The sequence below is a fragment of the Squalius cephalus genome (assembly GCF_949319135.1).
Source record: "Squalius cephalus genome assembly, chromosome: 24".
NCBI lineage: Eukaryota > Metazoa > Chordata > Actinopteri > Cypriniformes > Leuciscidae > Squalius > Squalius cephalus.
In genome coordinates, this window is record NC_137145.1 from 8,901,061 (window position 1) to 8,918,384 (window position 17,324).

At 37.7% G+C, this 17,324-nt stretch overlaps 2 protein-coding genes across 10 annotated transcripts in view; both read right to left on the reverse strand.

The window, feature by feature from the left end:
* The window catches only part of msi2a (musashi RNA-binding protein 2a), a 186,933-nt gene extending 181,252 nt beyond the window's left edge, over positions 1-5,681 (reverse strand). For all 5 annotated transcript variants that reach the window (XM_079861554.1, XM_079861553.1, XM_079861551.1 and 2 more), the window contains exons 1-4: positions 5,487-5,681; positions 5,197-5,237; positions 4,824-4,905; positions 3,278-3,362 (exon numbers count right to left, since the gene is read on the reverse strand). In XM_079861554.1, the coding sequence (XP_079717680.1) occupies positions 3,278-3,362; positions 4,824-4,905; positions 5,197-5,237; positions 5,487-5,548 (270 nt within the window). In that variant the 5' untranslated portion in view covers positions 5,549-5,681. The remainder of the gene's footprint in view (positions 1-3,277; positions 3,363-4,823; positions 4,906-5,196; positions 5,238-5,486) is intronic.
* Positions 5,682-8,322: 2,641 nt separating this feature from the next.
* akap1a (A kinase (PRKA) anchor protein 1a) lies at positions 8,323-16,750 on the reverse strand. 5 transcript variants are annotated; one of them, XM_079861504.1, is made up of 13 exons: positions 16,674-16,750; positions 14,511-14,714; positions 12,937-13,730; positions 12,361-12,467; positions 11,950-12,076; positions 11,766-11,872; positions 11,329-11,506; positions 9,901-10,056; positions 9,757-9,819; positions 9,518-9,588; positions 9,067-9,126; positions 8,878-8,985; positions 8,323-8,534 (listed from the first exon to the last, which is right to left on the reverse strand). In XM_079861504.1, the coding sequence occupies exons 2-12, from the start codon at positions 14,693-14,695 to the stop codon at positions 8,923-8,925; spliced, it is 1,911 nt and encodes a 636-aa protein (XP_079717630.1). In that variant the 5' UTR covers positions 14,696-14,714; positions 16,674-16,750; the 3' UTR covers positions 8,323-8,534; positions 8,878-8,922. The 5 variants fall into 5 exon arrangements, with proteins under 5 accessions (XP_079717630.1, XP_079717628.1, XP_079717629.1 ...); XM_079861502.1 differs by having other exon boundaries at positions 8,323-8,985; XM_079861503.1 differs by having other exon boundaries at positions 8,323-8,985; positions 14,511-14,705; positions 16,674-16,723.
* Positions 16,751-17,324: the final 574 nt, after the last annotated feature.

Below are 17,324 nucleotides of genomic sequence, written 5' to 3' on the forward strand. Positions count from 1 at the left end.
ACATGAAGCACAGGCAAAGTGCAGTTACATGACTAAAATAAAGATGAATGTTCTGCTCAACTGACGAGTTTAGGGTGACATGTAGACTTTCAGCATATTTATTTTTACTATTTTAGACCTTTGAAATCCAAATCACAGGAGATGCATTTAAACGTTCATTCCAGGTTTAAATGGCAATCTGCAGGTGTAAAGAGGAACACTGAGACTCGTTTCTTACAAAAACAAAACCCCTAAACGAGCTTTCAACCAAAATGACCTAAAACTGCTTACTGTATTCTGAAAAAAACACTATGTGCCTGTTCCTAAAAATGCCATCTAGGTAGACAACTCAATTTAAGACAGAGCCATTGACTGTTCAAATATGCCTGGTAGATCCTCCATCAAAAGTTCCTCTTTAAAAAGACATCACTCAAAGTGTTTACTGTTCCTGTACACTGTACAAAACTCAGCGCTGATTGCAGGAGACGAGATAACAACCCCCCACTGCGATAAAAAGCTCACAGAAATCTGATTTCAGCTGAATACGAGTGACACACAGCACAGCCCTGAAACCTCACTGCCAGTCGTAATTATTCATTACCGTCAGATTTACAGACAGCATCAGACACGCAAGCGTTTCTGGAGCATATAAGACTTGGAGAATGAAGACAGCGTGTGGTGTAGTCGCTCCAGGTGTTCGGCGTAGTTTGTCTGACATTTAAGTTTTTGTTTTTTTCCCCCACAAACTAAACATACTAAAGAAATCAACGCACAGTAGAGAAGTGTTATTTTCAGAATGCCAGCACACTGACTGATGTAACTATATATTTCCGTTATGAATGTTCACATTTTCAACACTCTAGGGGTCATTTTTGGAATTTCTTCCTTGTTCAGTAGTGAGCTAACTCAAGCTAATGCTATAGAAGATTGCAAGTTTACAATATGAAGACATGCAAAGGGAAACATCAAATCCATGTGGGTGGGAAGTGAATGTCCATGAGTCTCAGGTGACTGTGAAAGGAAAGAAAGGGGAAATCCAGAGGTGTCCCTTCAGTTCAGAATGAGATCAGATGAGTTTATAACAGTTATCTTTTAGTTATTTCCCAGATAAACAAGGAAAGGACACATTTCGGCTCAGAGTCCTTGAGTGAATGTCAGTCTAAACACCATATACACAGATGCCAAATTCATTTTAACACACAGCGTTGAGTTTTATGGCTGATTCTACTACATATGCAGGACTAAAAGAAAAATAAGGATGGGCAAGTTGTTAATTTTTACTGGCCCTGCCAACATTTTCTGTACTTCTTTCACAAATTAGGTGTGCAACGGATCCCAAAACTCACAGTTCGGATCATTTATCGTTTTTTTTGGAGTCACGGATCGGTTAAAAAAAAAAAAACAGTTTGGGTGTGGGGGGGTTGACGAACGTAACACTGCTTTCTATTTATTACTTAAAGAACACTTTAAGTACTTTGATAACACAGCAAAAACTACTAGCCTAACTAATAAAATCAAACATTATTAAAGACGAGAGAACAGTGTGTAATAAAATAAGAAACACAAATTACAAGCATAGATAAATACAATATAACAAAGTTAAAAATAAAGTCTAACAGTAGTATTCAGGTACAGAAATGTAAAAATTAAATGTAAAATAACACTGCATAGTGTTCACTGAATTTAATGAAATACAGATTAATCTTTGTTAAAGCGGTTTTGTTGCTTGATTAACATTAATGACTTACACAGCAAAGCTGCTGTCCCTTTGACCTGATGCATGCATCCAATTAAATGATACACATCCTATTTCTTTCTCAACCGTTTAGACATAACAACTATGTTTACGAGACGGGTATTTTGATATTGTGTGTATGTGTCCGTTTAAGCGCAAGGAGATGCAAAAGAGTAGTCAATTCTGTGAAACTCGGCATAAATTGAGTACTCTTTCGCCTCTTCTTGCGCTTAAAGCAAGTGACTCGTACGAAAACGCATACTGTCTGAGTAGGTACTACATTTGAATTTGAATTTACTTTGCAACCATTAAAAAAAGTATATTCTTTATAGTATGAATGTGGGTAATATGAATTAAATTTAGACGTACTACATCCGTCATATTGTTACTGTCATGTGACCTAGCGTCGCTTTCCTGCCATTCATAAATTCTCTCCCATGTCCTCATGGGATAGTAAAGTGTCCATCGAATGCACACTTCAGAATCTCGCCGGAAGTAATAGGCCATCTGGGAACTTTTCGCCTACTGTTCTCCGAATACTATGTATTCAAGCATACTACTCTTTTAATGTACTGTTTTTCGCATAATACATAGTAGGGAACTATTTGATTTCGGATGCAGCGACGGTCTTTATGAATGGGTCATTGAATCATTGACTCACCCAATTCGTTCAAAAAGACAGATTCATTCATCAACAAAACATGCGCAAGCTCAGCTGTGACTTTGATGAACTGGAGCAATATCAGACAATATTGTGCCTAAGTCACTTAATATTAAATTATTGTTTATTAAACAGTTGTATAAAATCAACAGCACATTTGCAATCGTGCTGATATTTGGGGAAAACCGCAGTCTTGCTCATGTGATATTGCTTAACCATATCATATATTATAAATATCAAAAACAAGTTAAGTGGCTGTTGGTCCTTTTAGTCGCACAAAAAACAAAACTTTTCTTCAAATTCTGAAAGGATTATGTATAGCCTAGTAAGCGCATATAGAGTCTCACAAACTTCCGGTATAATCAATGAAGTTGTCTACAATGACTGCGCAATGACCCTCTTATTTACATTGTCTCTACACTTTGTTTGTTATAATGAGAGGACTGATTCGTGAGTGTGCAGAACTTAGCACTGGACAAAAACTTGTGCGTTTTGAGAAGTGCGTATTCTGAGGTGCACCCCCGTAGAACCTGGCCTGATCGGGTCAGTCGCACAATTGCTCCTATAAATTTTTACCCAGTCGCACGCAGTAATTTTCAGTAGCAGATGCGACCGAAATGGTCGCACTGTAGAGCCCTGTGGCCCTATAGCCATTACGATTCCGATCTCTTTCACACTGGCCCTAGGCCTTTCCTATTGTTAAGCACTGTTATGCAAGTACGTAAAACTCTCAGTCCACTCAGGCTAAAAAAAAAAATTTTAATAAAGCAGCAGGAAATAAACAGAGATGGGAAAGGAAATGAAAAACTCTGTGGGAAAAAACTTCATCTGAATGACATCTGTTTCAATGCACACTCTCCATTCTCAGTTACAGAAACCAAACGTTATGAAGTGATACATACCGTCTTGGAGTCTAATTCGTGGTGTGGTTGAGCTAAGACTTTATCTACACTGGAAACATCTGCAAACGTGATGAAGCCAAACCCTCTGTGGAACAAAAACACAATGAAGGTCAGGAGATAATTTCACAGGAGAGGCAGAAAAATTGTGACAGCAGACAAAGCGCTCTTGTATATTTGTTGATACGCTCAGTGAAGGCGGGGAGTTGCAATCATTATGACACATTTAGAAATTTCCACTTGTTGTGAGATAATTATAACTATTCAGTGCCTTGATATGTCGCTGCTACACTCTTCAAATTGTTCCTATGCCCTTGAATAATGTATCACAAATAGTATATCCTGGAACAAAATACAATACATTGTCTGACAATTTTGGCCGGTCTGATATATTTATACAGGGAAAGTGACCATTTAAACCCACCCAAATGTAAATTTGAAAGATTATTATTATAAATAGAATAGAAAAAGATGTTATACTCGTCTGTAATTTAAACATCAGAAACTGACTAAATTAAAGACACTTTTCAGCACCCGTTTAACTTTAACCAAAGATATTTCTTGCTAAAGCAGCAAGCTTGTGAGGCCTTATAGCCGCCTTATATCTGTATTTTTTCCCCCCTCGGTTTAAGTGGTTCAAGTTCATTATGTGTTCTGAGCACAGTGGATTCAGTTAATGCTTTTTATAAGAGATTGAATGGGTTCTTAGTCTAGGTAGGTTTATTAGGAAGAGGTTAATTGCAGCATTCCTAAGAAGCTCAGCTTGACAAAAATAAAATGTATGTTAATTTATTATACGGAGTCAGTCCACTTGTTTTTCATTTAATAATCATTTCAGATGTTCTGCTGCATCTCCTTTTGAAACCACCATTCCAGTGCTATATATTCCAATACAGATCTTTTCAACTATAGAATATTCCTTTAAAAATATGAAGAAAATAAAAAATAATAACAGGTTGCATTTGAGTTATTAACCTCCTAATTTTAAAATTATTTTCAATACTGAGCCACTTTTAGCACTAGATTGTATAAAAAACATCTAAGAACAGCAAAGTTTTTCTGCTACTTCTACAGTATCAGATAGAAGCAACGATTCCTGAATAACTGAACACTCAACTGTCTCCAAACAAAAAGAAAATCAGAATATTTTGCATTTGCTAAGAAACTATTTCTCTCATGCTTTGAATTTTTGTATTTCAAAATATAACAAAAATGGGCTTATATGGCTTGTGGCTTTATTAGGGTCACTTCTCCAATATATGGATGCTATGGATTCCCCGCTGCAGAATTATGAAGAAAAGACTGATATACACATATAATGTGCATTGCCTGGCTCTGTCACATATTTGCAAATGTACTTTGTCTTTTGAAATATAATTTAGAAAATAGGGAATCTCTTTCTAGCAGTACAGTCCTAACTCAATGTCAAATTGCATTATGAATCAGCTTTCTGTCCTGTTCTTCTTGATCTACCCTTAACGCATCATAAGACAGCAGAATAGAGACAGCAACAACAAAAAAACGGAGAAATTGAAGCACGTGTGTTTACCTGGAGCGTTTGGTGGTGGGGTCGCGCATCACCATACATTCTCTGATCTCCCCGAATTTACTGAAATAGTCTCTAAGGCTGTCTGAACACAAACACAAGGACACAAGAGGGTTACACCGTGTCTACACTTCAAGTGAGCGACGCGATTAAGCTTGCACGCTGCCGTTATAATCACCGAAGGTCGCGCGCTTCACACTTCGTTGATTATAATGAGAGCGTTTAAGTTTTGTCGCGTCGCTCGCTTTAATGTCAGATGACTGAAAATCACAATAACCTTGTGCGCAGTGACACACATACATACAAACAGCTTCCAACGCGTGCGATGGATAAATATGACGCAAAACAACTCCAAAACAGAATAAATTATCCTTACCTGGTGAGGTTTGCCAGCTGAGGCCACCGATAAACATTTTACTGTAAGGAGAAAAAATGGTATAAGTGACTCCAGATGTCAAAACGGCCATTTTCCTTGTAAATACCTCATAAAGAGCGAGCTACGAACAGCTTGAGCTGTGTACCGGCTGATATGAGCCTTAGATATGACCTGTCAATCAAAACATCAGCAGAACTGCGCGAGGAAGGACATGCGCTCGCTCGCGCTGAAAACAGAATCAAACTCCAAACACACACAAGAGCGCGCGCGCACTTGTCCTGTCTTCTTACCCCGGGTCGTGTAGCGAATCACTCGGGCTTCCAGAGGTGACTTGACTCGCGTCCGCTTCCATAGCTCAAAGCCCAACCAACTCCAAACACACGCATACACACACACACGGGCACTGCAGCCCCAGCTCAAGGAATATTACCGAACCGGGAGCGCTAGCGTCACACGTGGGATCAGCGCGCGCTCCCGCCCCTCTCAGGAGGGGGTGTGACTGAAAGCATCAGCCAACCAATCCGGCGGGGATCTGCGCCTACCTATCTATGGAAACCACGCCCCCTGTTGGTTAGCAGCGTTTGACAGGAATCACGAGAGTGGATTCAGATCTTCAGTAGGCTCTTTAAACCCTATAAAGTTTACATTTGCGCCACCTTCTGAATAAATACAACCAAGAGGCTTTCTGGAAAGGAAAACGAGTATTTAAAACTAAAATGAAGCACAATAGTTCACAAAATTGAACTAAAATCTAGTGTTTTCTTGGTGGCACTAGCATATTATGTCATGTTTGTCCTTTTAGTTTGACAACTTATTAATAGTGGCAATGTTATAAATCCACACATAGTAAATAAGTGAATGTACATAGTGCACAGAGATAAATACGATTTATAAATGATCAAATTTGTTTTGGAATTAAATTTTTTCTCTTAAAAGTCCTTTCATTCTGTTGGCACCTTTCAATATTGAGCTTGGTTATTAACTAAAAATAAAACCATTAAAAAAAAAAAACATTTTCATTAGGCTACTTGAAATAAAATAATCCTTAACTAAAATAAAATATAAAAAATATACTTACCTTTATTTTATTTCAGCTAGTTGCCAAGGTGACATTTCTCCTTTTCATTTAATGTAAATAAACTAAAACTTAAAATGAAAAAAAAAAAATTCTAATTTTAAACATTAACAAAAGTAATAGTATATCAATAATACTAAAATAACACTGGAGCTTGCTGTATAAAACACGGACTGGTGGGGACTTTCCAGTTATTCTGTTTTTATACGGAGCTGATAATATTGTTTATCCCTAAACATAACCCAAAGACATCATTTGGTATGTATGTTAATTTTCCTGGAGGGTTCTGACACCCCCACGCATTCAGGCAATGTATTTCTGAGCCTTTCTCCGCTTCACTTTGCTGAGTGAGCATGTAGAATGGATAGATCAGTGTTAGTGTGGCATCTGCTGACTTCATTGATATGGAAATGCTCAAATAGGACGTTTATCAAATGACTGCAGCTCTAGTTTCACAGAACCAGATTACTGTGGAAAACAAGAGCATTGCTTCTCCCACTGTGGCCAAATAAGAACTCTTGAACCAGACAATAATTTCTTAACTCACTTAAACACAACAGGTCATTCATAGATCATGCTGCTAATGTTCTAATAAACTTTCTCAAACCCTTTCCAGTCCCGAAAATCAGACAAAAATTGATGTTCAAACTCTGATATTTGATATTACAATGACTTCTGCTGCTAAAGGGGACATTGAGGGGAGTTTTTTGATATTTGGAGCCAAGAGTATTTTTCTGTATCAAGGAAAAGGAACTGCATCAAGTTATGAGTCCAATCTGTGAGGGAGACCCATAGTCACAGCGGCATCTGTGTTTGATTAATGAGTGGATCTTCTACTTACTGAAAGTCTCATTTTTTAATGTTGTGCATCTGTTAGCTGCCTAACAGATCACTGCGCCTCTTTAGGATAATATGCATTCATCAGGGCACTCTGGGAAATGAGAGAATTTTCTGCTTAGAGAAATAGAAATCTCAAAGTTAAGACTGGAGAATATGATACATGCAACAGTATCAGCTGTGGCATTCAGATTCCTCAGAGCAAACCAATCAGACCCCCTGCGGCAGGCAGATATGAGAGCAGAGCCAAATACAGGGGCTTTTCTGCATGTTTATTGAAGAATGTCACCACTCACTTTAAATATTCAGCCCATTTCAGCACACTTTCCCATGATATTTCATGCAAATTATTGCAATAGAAGTCACCTTTTCTCTACAAAGTGCTTTGCTGTGGGATCTTTCACATGGTTGCACAGCCATGTGACATTTATTCAAGTCAGCTAGATCCGTTTCTCTGTTGAGCACCACAGGGATAGTCGGGATAGTGTTTATTTTTAGAACCAAGGATATAAATGAGTAAAAAAAAAAAAGAAAAAAAAAAATAGAAATGTATATTTACTACATATGTATATACATGTTGATCACATCTAGTGACTACCACATTTTTCTACTGCATAATGTATTTACCACACTTGTAGTCGTTAGTGATCAACCTGTATATGCAGTATATATAAAAAATATGTAAATATACATTTGTATTTTTTCCCACAATATTTGTTAGAAGAATATTATCAGTTTATGATATTGCTTTAAAAATAAATACTATCCCGACCACCTACTCATAACCAGCCATTCAAAGCTTTACACTGAGTGACATCTATTGGCCAGAAGTAGTAGGTGCACATAATTTGTTGTAATATAGCCAGTATGGATTTCTTAAACTCCTTTTAACTATTAGGGAGATTTTACAATATTTTGAAGAAATCAGATATGGTTTAAAACGGGTGTCCAATCCAGCTCCTGGAGGGCCACTCTCAGTTCAGCTCCAACCCCAATTAAACACACCTGAACCAGCTCATCAAGGTCTGCATCCGAAATCGCAAATCTTCCCTAGTAGGTGAAAAACAGTATGTGAAAAAAGATGTCTGAATTCAGACAAAGCAAATGCAAAGTTAACCTTATCTCACAAAATCTGTTTTGCAGGTTCTTCAGGGAAGAACAAAAAAAAAAAAAAGATTTTTTGGTTGTTTAAAAAAAAAATCAGATCCTAGAAGTGGTTTGTAAACTTTTAAGCTGCATATTGATTTAAATGTAAGGCAAAGTCAGCATCAGCACAAGGAAGAGTAAAAAGCACAGCATGTTTGTGATACCCACAGACTTTTTACTCAGTGAGATGTTTGGCAGTGTGAGAGTACAGAGCAGTGAACCGTACAAGTTCGTTTCAGCAGGGTTTCATGATGCTCCTCGCTGCCGCAGTTCTTTAAGGCTTTACAGTCAAAGAGACCCACAACAAAATACAAAGACCAAGAAAAGAACAGATATTAGTAAATTACTTCATTATCAAAATACCTGAGCACAACACAATCTTTCAAACCATCAGCATTCAAGAGACAATCTTAGAAAACAGTACAATATTAGCAACTGTTCACATAAGCAGCTGGTTTACCATATCACATTTACTCTGCAATGCATTCTGGGAAAATAACTTAATTCAATTATCCTTTAAATAACAACAAATAGCATAATATGAACCATTTAAAGAGAATGTTTCAAAAAAACAACAAAATCACCATAAAAAAAAAAAAAAAAAAAAATGGAAATCAATGTACTGTGCGAAAGGGAGTTCAGGAGAGGATAAGCGAAAAGCTGCGACATCACTGCGTCTCAAACCAGGTGCAAAACCCTTGTTCAGCCAGTAATCTGTTCAGCAGAACCACCTGCAGACACACAGAGCACACACACACACAAGTTAAAGCTGAAATGTAAGAATCTAGTAAAGAAAAATTAGCCATACACACCTCATCTCCCATCTGTTTCCACATGTGCACCAGAGGAAGGCCGTCTTGACTGCCTGTCACCTGACCATAGACAACAACATCTGTCACGTTCAGAATTCTTCCAAAAAAAAAAAGCTGATTTTGATCGCCCAGTGCAGAGTTTCTCAAACTGTCAACTGCGACTTGATGAAAAGCAATTCAATTTTAAAAATTTGATTTGTTAACCTGAATGTCATGTGACCATAAATTGACCGTGAAGATGCGAATGTGTTGCTAAATTACTAAAATATTAATCTCAGGGGGTATTTCAAGTAAATGTATTTCATGAAGATATTTATAGGCTATTTATCTTCAGCCGACAAAGAAGTTTGAGAATCCGCTGCCAGGTGAAATGATACAATACAGTGGAAATAATCTTTATACAGAATATACAGGAATAACTGACAGAAAAAATGTGTTTGTTTGTTATAACCTTGATGATTAAGGCCATATTTGCAGTTAATTCCTCCAGTGCTGCTCTGGCCTCCAGGGAAAACTCCTCTCCTATCAAAGCAAATAAATTGCTTTTCATTTTTATCATAGTTCAGTATTGATGATTTGATTTGATTCATTTAACAGTTTACAAAATGTACATACAAATAATAATATACAGGTATAGTACATATCCATGAGCAGCAGCACATCACAGAAAGTAACAGGCTTATGTTTTACCTGGCAAAGGCATGATATTGTCTAACAGAACCTCTGTTGCCTGGAACGGTAATGTCACAAAGTCTGACCTGTGAAAACGAAATCTTCAAATATCAGATTCAGATCAACAATCACAGACAAAGGATCAAACCAAACTTGAGCGACCTGACCTGATCTGCCTGAGGGTGGCGCTGTTCACGGTGTCATAACCTCCATTATCTACATATCTGATATGAGCCATGCCAGACTCAATGCAGTACTGGATGACCTGGGCTCTCTGCCAGCCACCTCCTGTTACTGGAGCGGCACAGACCACCCCCACTAACAGAGAAAGACAGAAAATAGACAGACTTCCTCAACTAGATGACAACAAGCAATTCTAATTATTTTGGGAGATGATTGGCCTTCATAACCCCTAATTATAATTGATCTTGCCACAGTTTGAGCAACAATTCATTACATACAGCACATTTACTATCAGCGATGCCATCTGTTTGTGTGTGTGTGTGTGTGTGTGTGTGTGTGTGTGTGTGTGTGTACGTGTGTGTGTGTGTGTGTGTGTGTGTGTGTGTGTGTGTGTGTGTGTGTTTGTGTTCAGGTTTGGCTATACATGTAATGGCCAAATGTCCTCATATATAAATGTCCTTATATAGTGAAATCTAGCGAGGACATTTTACTGGTCCTCACTAGTTAAAAAGTCAGGCAAAACATGTTTTTATTTAAATCTAGTCCTTTGCACATGTTTCTGTGAGGGACCAGGGTTGTGTTTAAGGGTAAGGGTTGGGTTAGGCGATAGAAAAGATCATTAAACTGATATAAAATCAATGGAAGTCTATGCATTGTCCTCACTGATATAGTGAAACAAACGTACGTGTGTGTATATACTGTACATACACAACTTTAAAGGAATTAATGATAAGCCTGGAGTAATGGCATCTGAAAATTCAGCTCCATCACAGGAATAAATTACATTTTAAAATATATTAACATAGAAAGCAGTTGTTTTAAATCATATTAATATTTCACAATACTGTTTTTAATACAGATTAATATAAATAGAGCTTTGGTGAGCAAAAGAGAATTATTTCAATACGGTCTAAAAAAACGTACTTGTGTCATTTCCTCGTGTTTTAATTTACTAATATCTGAAAGTCATGCCAGTAAAGCTTTGCTGGTTCTAAAAGAGAGAAAAAGCAAAGGAAGACAACGATAGAAAATAAAAGACAAGCTAACAAGAATAAAGACTAAACTATGGTGGAGACAGATGTTGCTTTGTTCCTAGCTAAATTAATAAATGTCAGTGTGAATATAAAACATTTACCCCGTTTCACATACAAGGCTTAAGCCTAGTCTCAGACTAAAATGCATGTTTGAGCTGTTTTAACTAAAAGCAACCATACATGCAACAACACCATTGCTTTGTCTTATGATGCACACCAGTAATGTTTTTTTTTTCTAAAGCAAATTTATAAAAGCTACTTAAATGCCCTAATTGAACTAAGGCCTAATCCTGGCTTAATCTAAACCCAGTCTGTGAAACCGGGCCTTACTCTCAACATGGAGATCTGTGTGTTTAAGTAGGGGTCTATATACCTTCGACAGGGGTGGGCAGGCTGGGACATCCCGGCTGAGAGTAGCAGAGCTGCATGTGCTGAATGAGGGTGGGAAGGGCCTGATAAGATGGATGCTTGTGCTGCTGAACGAACAGGTGAAGACCCGCCTCCATCTGCGACACGATCACCTCCACAAACACATCCTGAGGCAGCAGCAGCTACAGAGACAACAGAACAACACACACAAGGCATACATTAGGATTTACCACCTCAAAACACATCATGTCAGGGTATTTGATGTTACTGGCATCAAACTTGGTGTGATGTGGCACATACTTTCCACTTAAATTTCAGTCTGTTCCTCACACAGAATTTGCAATATACAAAACTGAGCCTCACACAAAACTTGACATATAGCACATTAATCATAAGAACTTTTTATGATGCTCATGATGTCAAGATTTTAAGAGTCCTCACCCAGGATGTGATGGGCAGGCAGGGCAGAGGGATACAATTACTCAGATCCAGATCTTTAAACTTCTTCCTGATGAGTGAGAGAGCATCATCCACCTGCTGCTGTGAGCCTGGGTGAACACAAACACATGAATTCAGCGCTAGGCTTTAGCATTGATTAGGTAGCCATCATCACGGGAAATCTCACCATGGATGTGGCAGATCTGAATCTCCCGAGTGAACGGCAGGGTGGAGACGTAGATCTTTGCTCCAGAGCTCTGCTTGAGGAAGTTCACGAATCTCCCCTGCTTCCCGATCAATCGACCAACCAGATGCTGCAATGACAGTTTTAAATCTAGGACAATTCTTCCTCATACAGAAAACAAGTCTTCCTGTCACTCTCCTTATATCAGTAATACAATCCTCAATGGACAAGCACACACAGTATAAAGGCCTTCATATGTCCTGTAACTTGAGCTCTTCTGCAGTCTAGTACTTCAAGATCACGCATCTTTTCTCTGCTGTGGTGCATCTCCGAACACATTCATACACAAATGTAATAAATGGGCTAATGCTCCATCAATATTAGTATGTGGGTGCGTCTGTGTGTGGGGCTCACCGCTGGCACCTCTATGTCCCAAAGAATGATGGGCTGGGCCGGAGGTGGAGCCAAGCTGCTCACCTGAGTATCGGCACTAATGCAGCTTACACCTATATCACCTGAACCTGGAGACAAGATCCATATGAATGTAACACACTGAGATATTTTACTGCTTTGTGATTGAAGCATTTTTTTTTTACAGATAGCTGTAACAAGCAAATAAATATCAAAAAGTTGGTCAAAAGTTTGGAATCAATAAGATTTTTAAATGTAAGTAGCCTATCTTATGTTTACCAAAGCTGCATTCATTTGATAGAAAATAGAGTAAAAACAGTACTATTGTGAAACACTGTTACAATTTAAAATAACTGTTTCAGTATATATTAAAACATAAAAAAGATTTTTTTTTAGCATCATTACTCTAGTCTTCAGTGTCACATGATCCTTCAGAAATCATTCTAATATGCTGATTTGCTGCTCAAGATATATTTATTTACTATATTGAAAACTGTTTTTGCTGCTTGAGTTAATTCATTTCACAATGATCAAACAGGAGCAGAATTTCATGAGTTTGAAAGTAAATGTCTCACGTACCTCTCCAGGCCTCCTCTTCTTCCGCTGCCACTCCGTGGATGCTGGGAATCATTTTGTCCTCAATGCTGACTGTGTCCGCTTCTGTGGGGGAACAGCCTCTGCCCTCCTCAGACAGCTCTGCACCGGATGCATCCTCTGAGAAGCAAGAACCACATCCAGAATCATCTCCAACAGAAGCTCCTAAATGGCTGAGTAGTTTCTCCCTGAATGAGACGGTGTCCTGAAGTGATACGTCACTGTTGATGTTTTGCTGCTGAAATGGTTTTTGGGCGGTGGACTGAATTTCAGCCTCCAGAGGTCTTGAAACACCAGCAAGCTCATGTGGATCAATGGATTCCTGGTTTTTCCAGTCCTCTGCCGCTGCTTCTATGATCTCTTGGACCAGAACAGAACTGATCTTTTCCAAGTTTTCTGGGTTCAAGCCTCTATCAGTGAAGATATCATGACTGTCAAAGTGGACAGAACCTGGCTGTTTCCCCGTTGAAGAGTGAGAGTCGTTGGAAAGGCAGTTTGAAGAGAGACAAACCAGATCAAACTCAAGCCCAGAGTCATCTTCACTAACTTCCCTGCAGTCTGGATGACCTTCACCAGCAATGTTGTCCTTTTCTTGCCCAGTTTGGAGAGTCTCAGGGAAACGAACAGATACTTCTCCTTCTGGTTCAGGTCGAACTCCCTTGGTGAGGCCTGTTACGGGAGAGGTGCATGTAAGGTTGCACATGTCCAGAACTGGTGAAGAATCTGTGAAGTTGCTGATTTCAGAGGATCCTGAGTTGTTGTGGTCCATTTTCAGGTCACTGTAAGAGAAGAAAAAGAAACAGTCCAGTGTCTGTCTTCACTCTGGAAAAAGCAAATCTGTCCGTTCTCTGAAGGTGACTTACTTTGACAGGTCAAAATACATTTCAGGATAACTTGGCATAAACCAAGATTTTCCATTCTTAAACAATGGAAAAATTTGTCACACTGCTAAAAGGATGATTTAGACCAGAGGTTTTGAAATATTTTGCTGTAAAAGACCCACAAATATAACCCCTTTCCACAATAAAAAGGCAGCTATATGAACAAAATGAAGAATCTGCTTACAAAATTAATAACTATATATATTTTTTAATTAAGTTGAGAGCATATTTGAGATGATCATTTTCTATGCTAAACATGTAGCTGTTTTGGAATAATGTGTATTGTAAAGAATGTTAAAATAAACTGAAATTGGAAAAAGTCAATGAAATAATCATAAATAACCTCAGGCTATAGTCTTCAGAAAGCAAAATGAAATGTTACTATTATTAAATTTGGGAAGGGTATTAAAAAAAACATTATGTTAAATATATTTCATTAATATCTTATGGGAACATTCCCTAAAAATATATTTTGTAAAAAATAATAACATTTGCAGACATTGCACCACTTGTTGTGACCTCTTGGGGGTCCCTGGAGCCCTTGATTTAAAGCTCAAATAACACATATTTGTAGAGAAGATTTAATATTAGAAGATATTATCACTTAAAACTGTGGCTAATCAAGTACACAACCTTCAAAAAAAACAGGACTCAAGTCATGAACGCTCTGCTACTGACCTTTCACCCAAAATACTGGAGTCAGCAGGGGAGGAGTGAACAGATCTGCTTCTGTCTGAAAAACACACCTCCTCTTCAGTCCAGAGAGGAGCTGTCGTCATCCTCCTCCTTCTAAAGCTGTACCAGCACCAGCCTAGCAGAGTCAACACAGAGACGGAGGCCAGCGGCCTAAACGACAGCAACATCCTCTTTCCACTGATCCCACTGAGAGAGAGAGAGAGAGAGAGAGAGAGAGAGAGAGAGAGAGAGAGAGAGGTCAGCTACATCTAATAACCATCCCTAGTCTTGGGTGGCACTAGTCTGTAAGGAGAGACGTCTGAGCTCAGAGGGGGAGTGAGTCTTGACACCAACACTTCTCCAATAGAAGACTGAACCAGAGCAATCTCATTACCAGCTCAAATATCCCGGCAACACACAAACACATGCAGCCCTCTTAAATACAGCTGTCACCATGACATCCACCACACATCTTATTTTCTGTTTGTATATAAATATCAATATATAACATTACAATGTGTTTGCAGTGTAAAGGTGCCAAAAAAGAAACCAACAATCACAACCCAAATAGCAAAGAAATGCAAGAAAGAAGACCAATAACAATTTTTGTTAGATTTGTTTTTAAAGTGAACATGTTAATAAGAGATATTATATTACATATAAGTAGATATTATAACATTTTTATGCTCTATCAGTGAGATCAGCCATAGAAGCAAAAAGAGGTAGCCTAGCTTATTATAGGTTGAAAAAATATGAATGTGTTGACAATTTCTCACACTCACACATTGTTTTCATGTTTTATGGGGACTTTCCACAGACATAATGCTTTTATCCGAAACAAACTGTATATTCTATCCCAACCCTACCCATCACAGAAAACTTTCTGGATTTTTACATTTTCAAAAAACACATAAAATACATACAGTGCTATGCATAAGTTTAGGCAACCATGCTAAAGTTGACTAAAAAGAGGAATAAAAAATCATATTTTGCAAATTTAACTTAATGCCTTATTTTAAAAAATTAGGAAAAATCCAACCTTTAAGGACACCAATTTTCTTTGTGAATGAATAATGTATCGTAAATAAATAAATGTTCTTCCTTAAAAAACAGGGTGCATAAGTTTGGGCACCACTATGTTAAATTCCCATAGAGGCAGGCAGATTTTTATTTTTAAGTATTTTTTTAATTTTTTTTTTAGGATACTATGCATCCTGATAAAGTTCCCTTGGCCTTTGGAATTAAAATAGCCCCACATCATCACATAGCCTTCACCATACCTAGAGATTGGCATGGTTTTATTTCAGTTAGCCTAAAAGCTAGTTTGATTTGCATTGCTCTCAATGCAAATCAAACTAGCTTTTAGGCTAACTGAAATAAAACCATGCCAATCTCTAGGTATGGTGAATGCTATGTGATGATGTGGGGCTATTTTAATTCCAAAGGCCAAGGGAACTTTATCAGGATGCATAGTATCCTAAAAATTTTTTTTTTAAAAATACTTAAAAATAAAAATCTGCCTGCCTCTATGGGAATTTAACATAGTGGTGCCCAAACTTATGCACCCTGTTTTTTAAGGAAGAACATTTATTTATTTACGATACATTATTCATTCACAAAGAAAATTGGTGTCCTTAAAGGTTGGATTTTTCCTAATTTTTTAAAATAAGGCATTAAGTTAAATTTGCAAAATATGATTTTTTATTCCTCTTTTTAGTCAACTTTAGCATGGTTGCCTAAACTTATGCATAGCACTGTAAATAGTATAATTTATAAGCCGTTTTCCTCATGGGGACCAAAAATGTCCCCACAAGGACAAGGATTTCAGATATTGCCCTCTTTGTGGGGACATTTTTGTCCCCATAGGGTTTACCAGGCCACACACACACACACACACACACACACACACACAGCTATCAAATTCAGAGCGAACATGAATTAAGAAAACTTTTAGGTAGACGCAGTTACATCGGCGTTTCAATCACGCTGCAATTTCAACTTTATGGGATCTAAATCTGTTTTGTGTTGTTGATTTTTGTTTTAGTGTGAAAGCATGTTACAAACCAATTGATGCATTTAAATCACAAGCGAATAAGTCAAGAAGGAAGAGACCTTCATTCCACATATATAATAAAAGAAGCCGGTGTTTGATGTCTTTCTGCTCACCGTGAAGCTCAGCAGCGCTGGTGCGTGTGTGTGTGTATGACGTCACGGGAGCGCACGTGTGTTCCTGACAGATTAATGAATGAATTTATCCAACAAAATTAAAAACTTGACTAAAAAACATGTGTTTCAAGGCAATGCATAATCTAACATTCACAGTAGTTAGTACATAATTAAAAAAATATATAACAATAACACTACAATTACAACGCTGAACAGTTTTAATTGGTCAAGTGATTGAGAAAGTGTGTGGCCTGTTGTCATGCGATCTCCCGCTCAAGCTGAAAGGCGGGAAACTATGGAACACTCGTGAGATTGATAATGCTGTATCCCTAACGAAGTAAGTTTAACATTTTGGTTTCATATGTAAACAGAACGAAAAGTTTAGGCTATGTACTGTTAATGTATGTATCCATATGAATGTGAATAAGTTGTCACACTGAGGTGCCTTTTGTCTGCACGCAAGTTATTTATCTTTACTAAATATACAATTTTTTATTCAGATCAGTCCAGATTTATTTTTAAATTTCTAGAAATTACAAGTATGCAAATCTTTTCTTTTTTTTTTTTTTACACATTTTAATGTGAATATAATTAATGTATAGCTCCACATACTACACATTCACTTTAACAAGTCAGGAAATCTTAAGTGTT

Coding starts and splice junctions, on each gene's coding strand:
- akap1a (XM_079861504.1), bottom strand. CDS start 14,695: ATGTTGCTGTCGTTTAGGCCGCTGGCCTCCGTCTCTGTGTTGACTCTG. Junction 11,507..11,765: donor GCCTGCCCATCACATCCTGG/GTGAGGACTCTT, acceptor TTGTCTCTGTAG/CTGCTGCTGCCTCAGGATGT. Junction 10,057..11,328: donor CCTGCCCACCCCTGTCGAAG/GTATATAGACCC, acceptor TTTCTCTGTTAG/TGGGGGTGGTCTGTGCCGCT.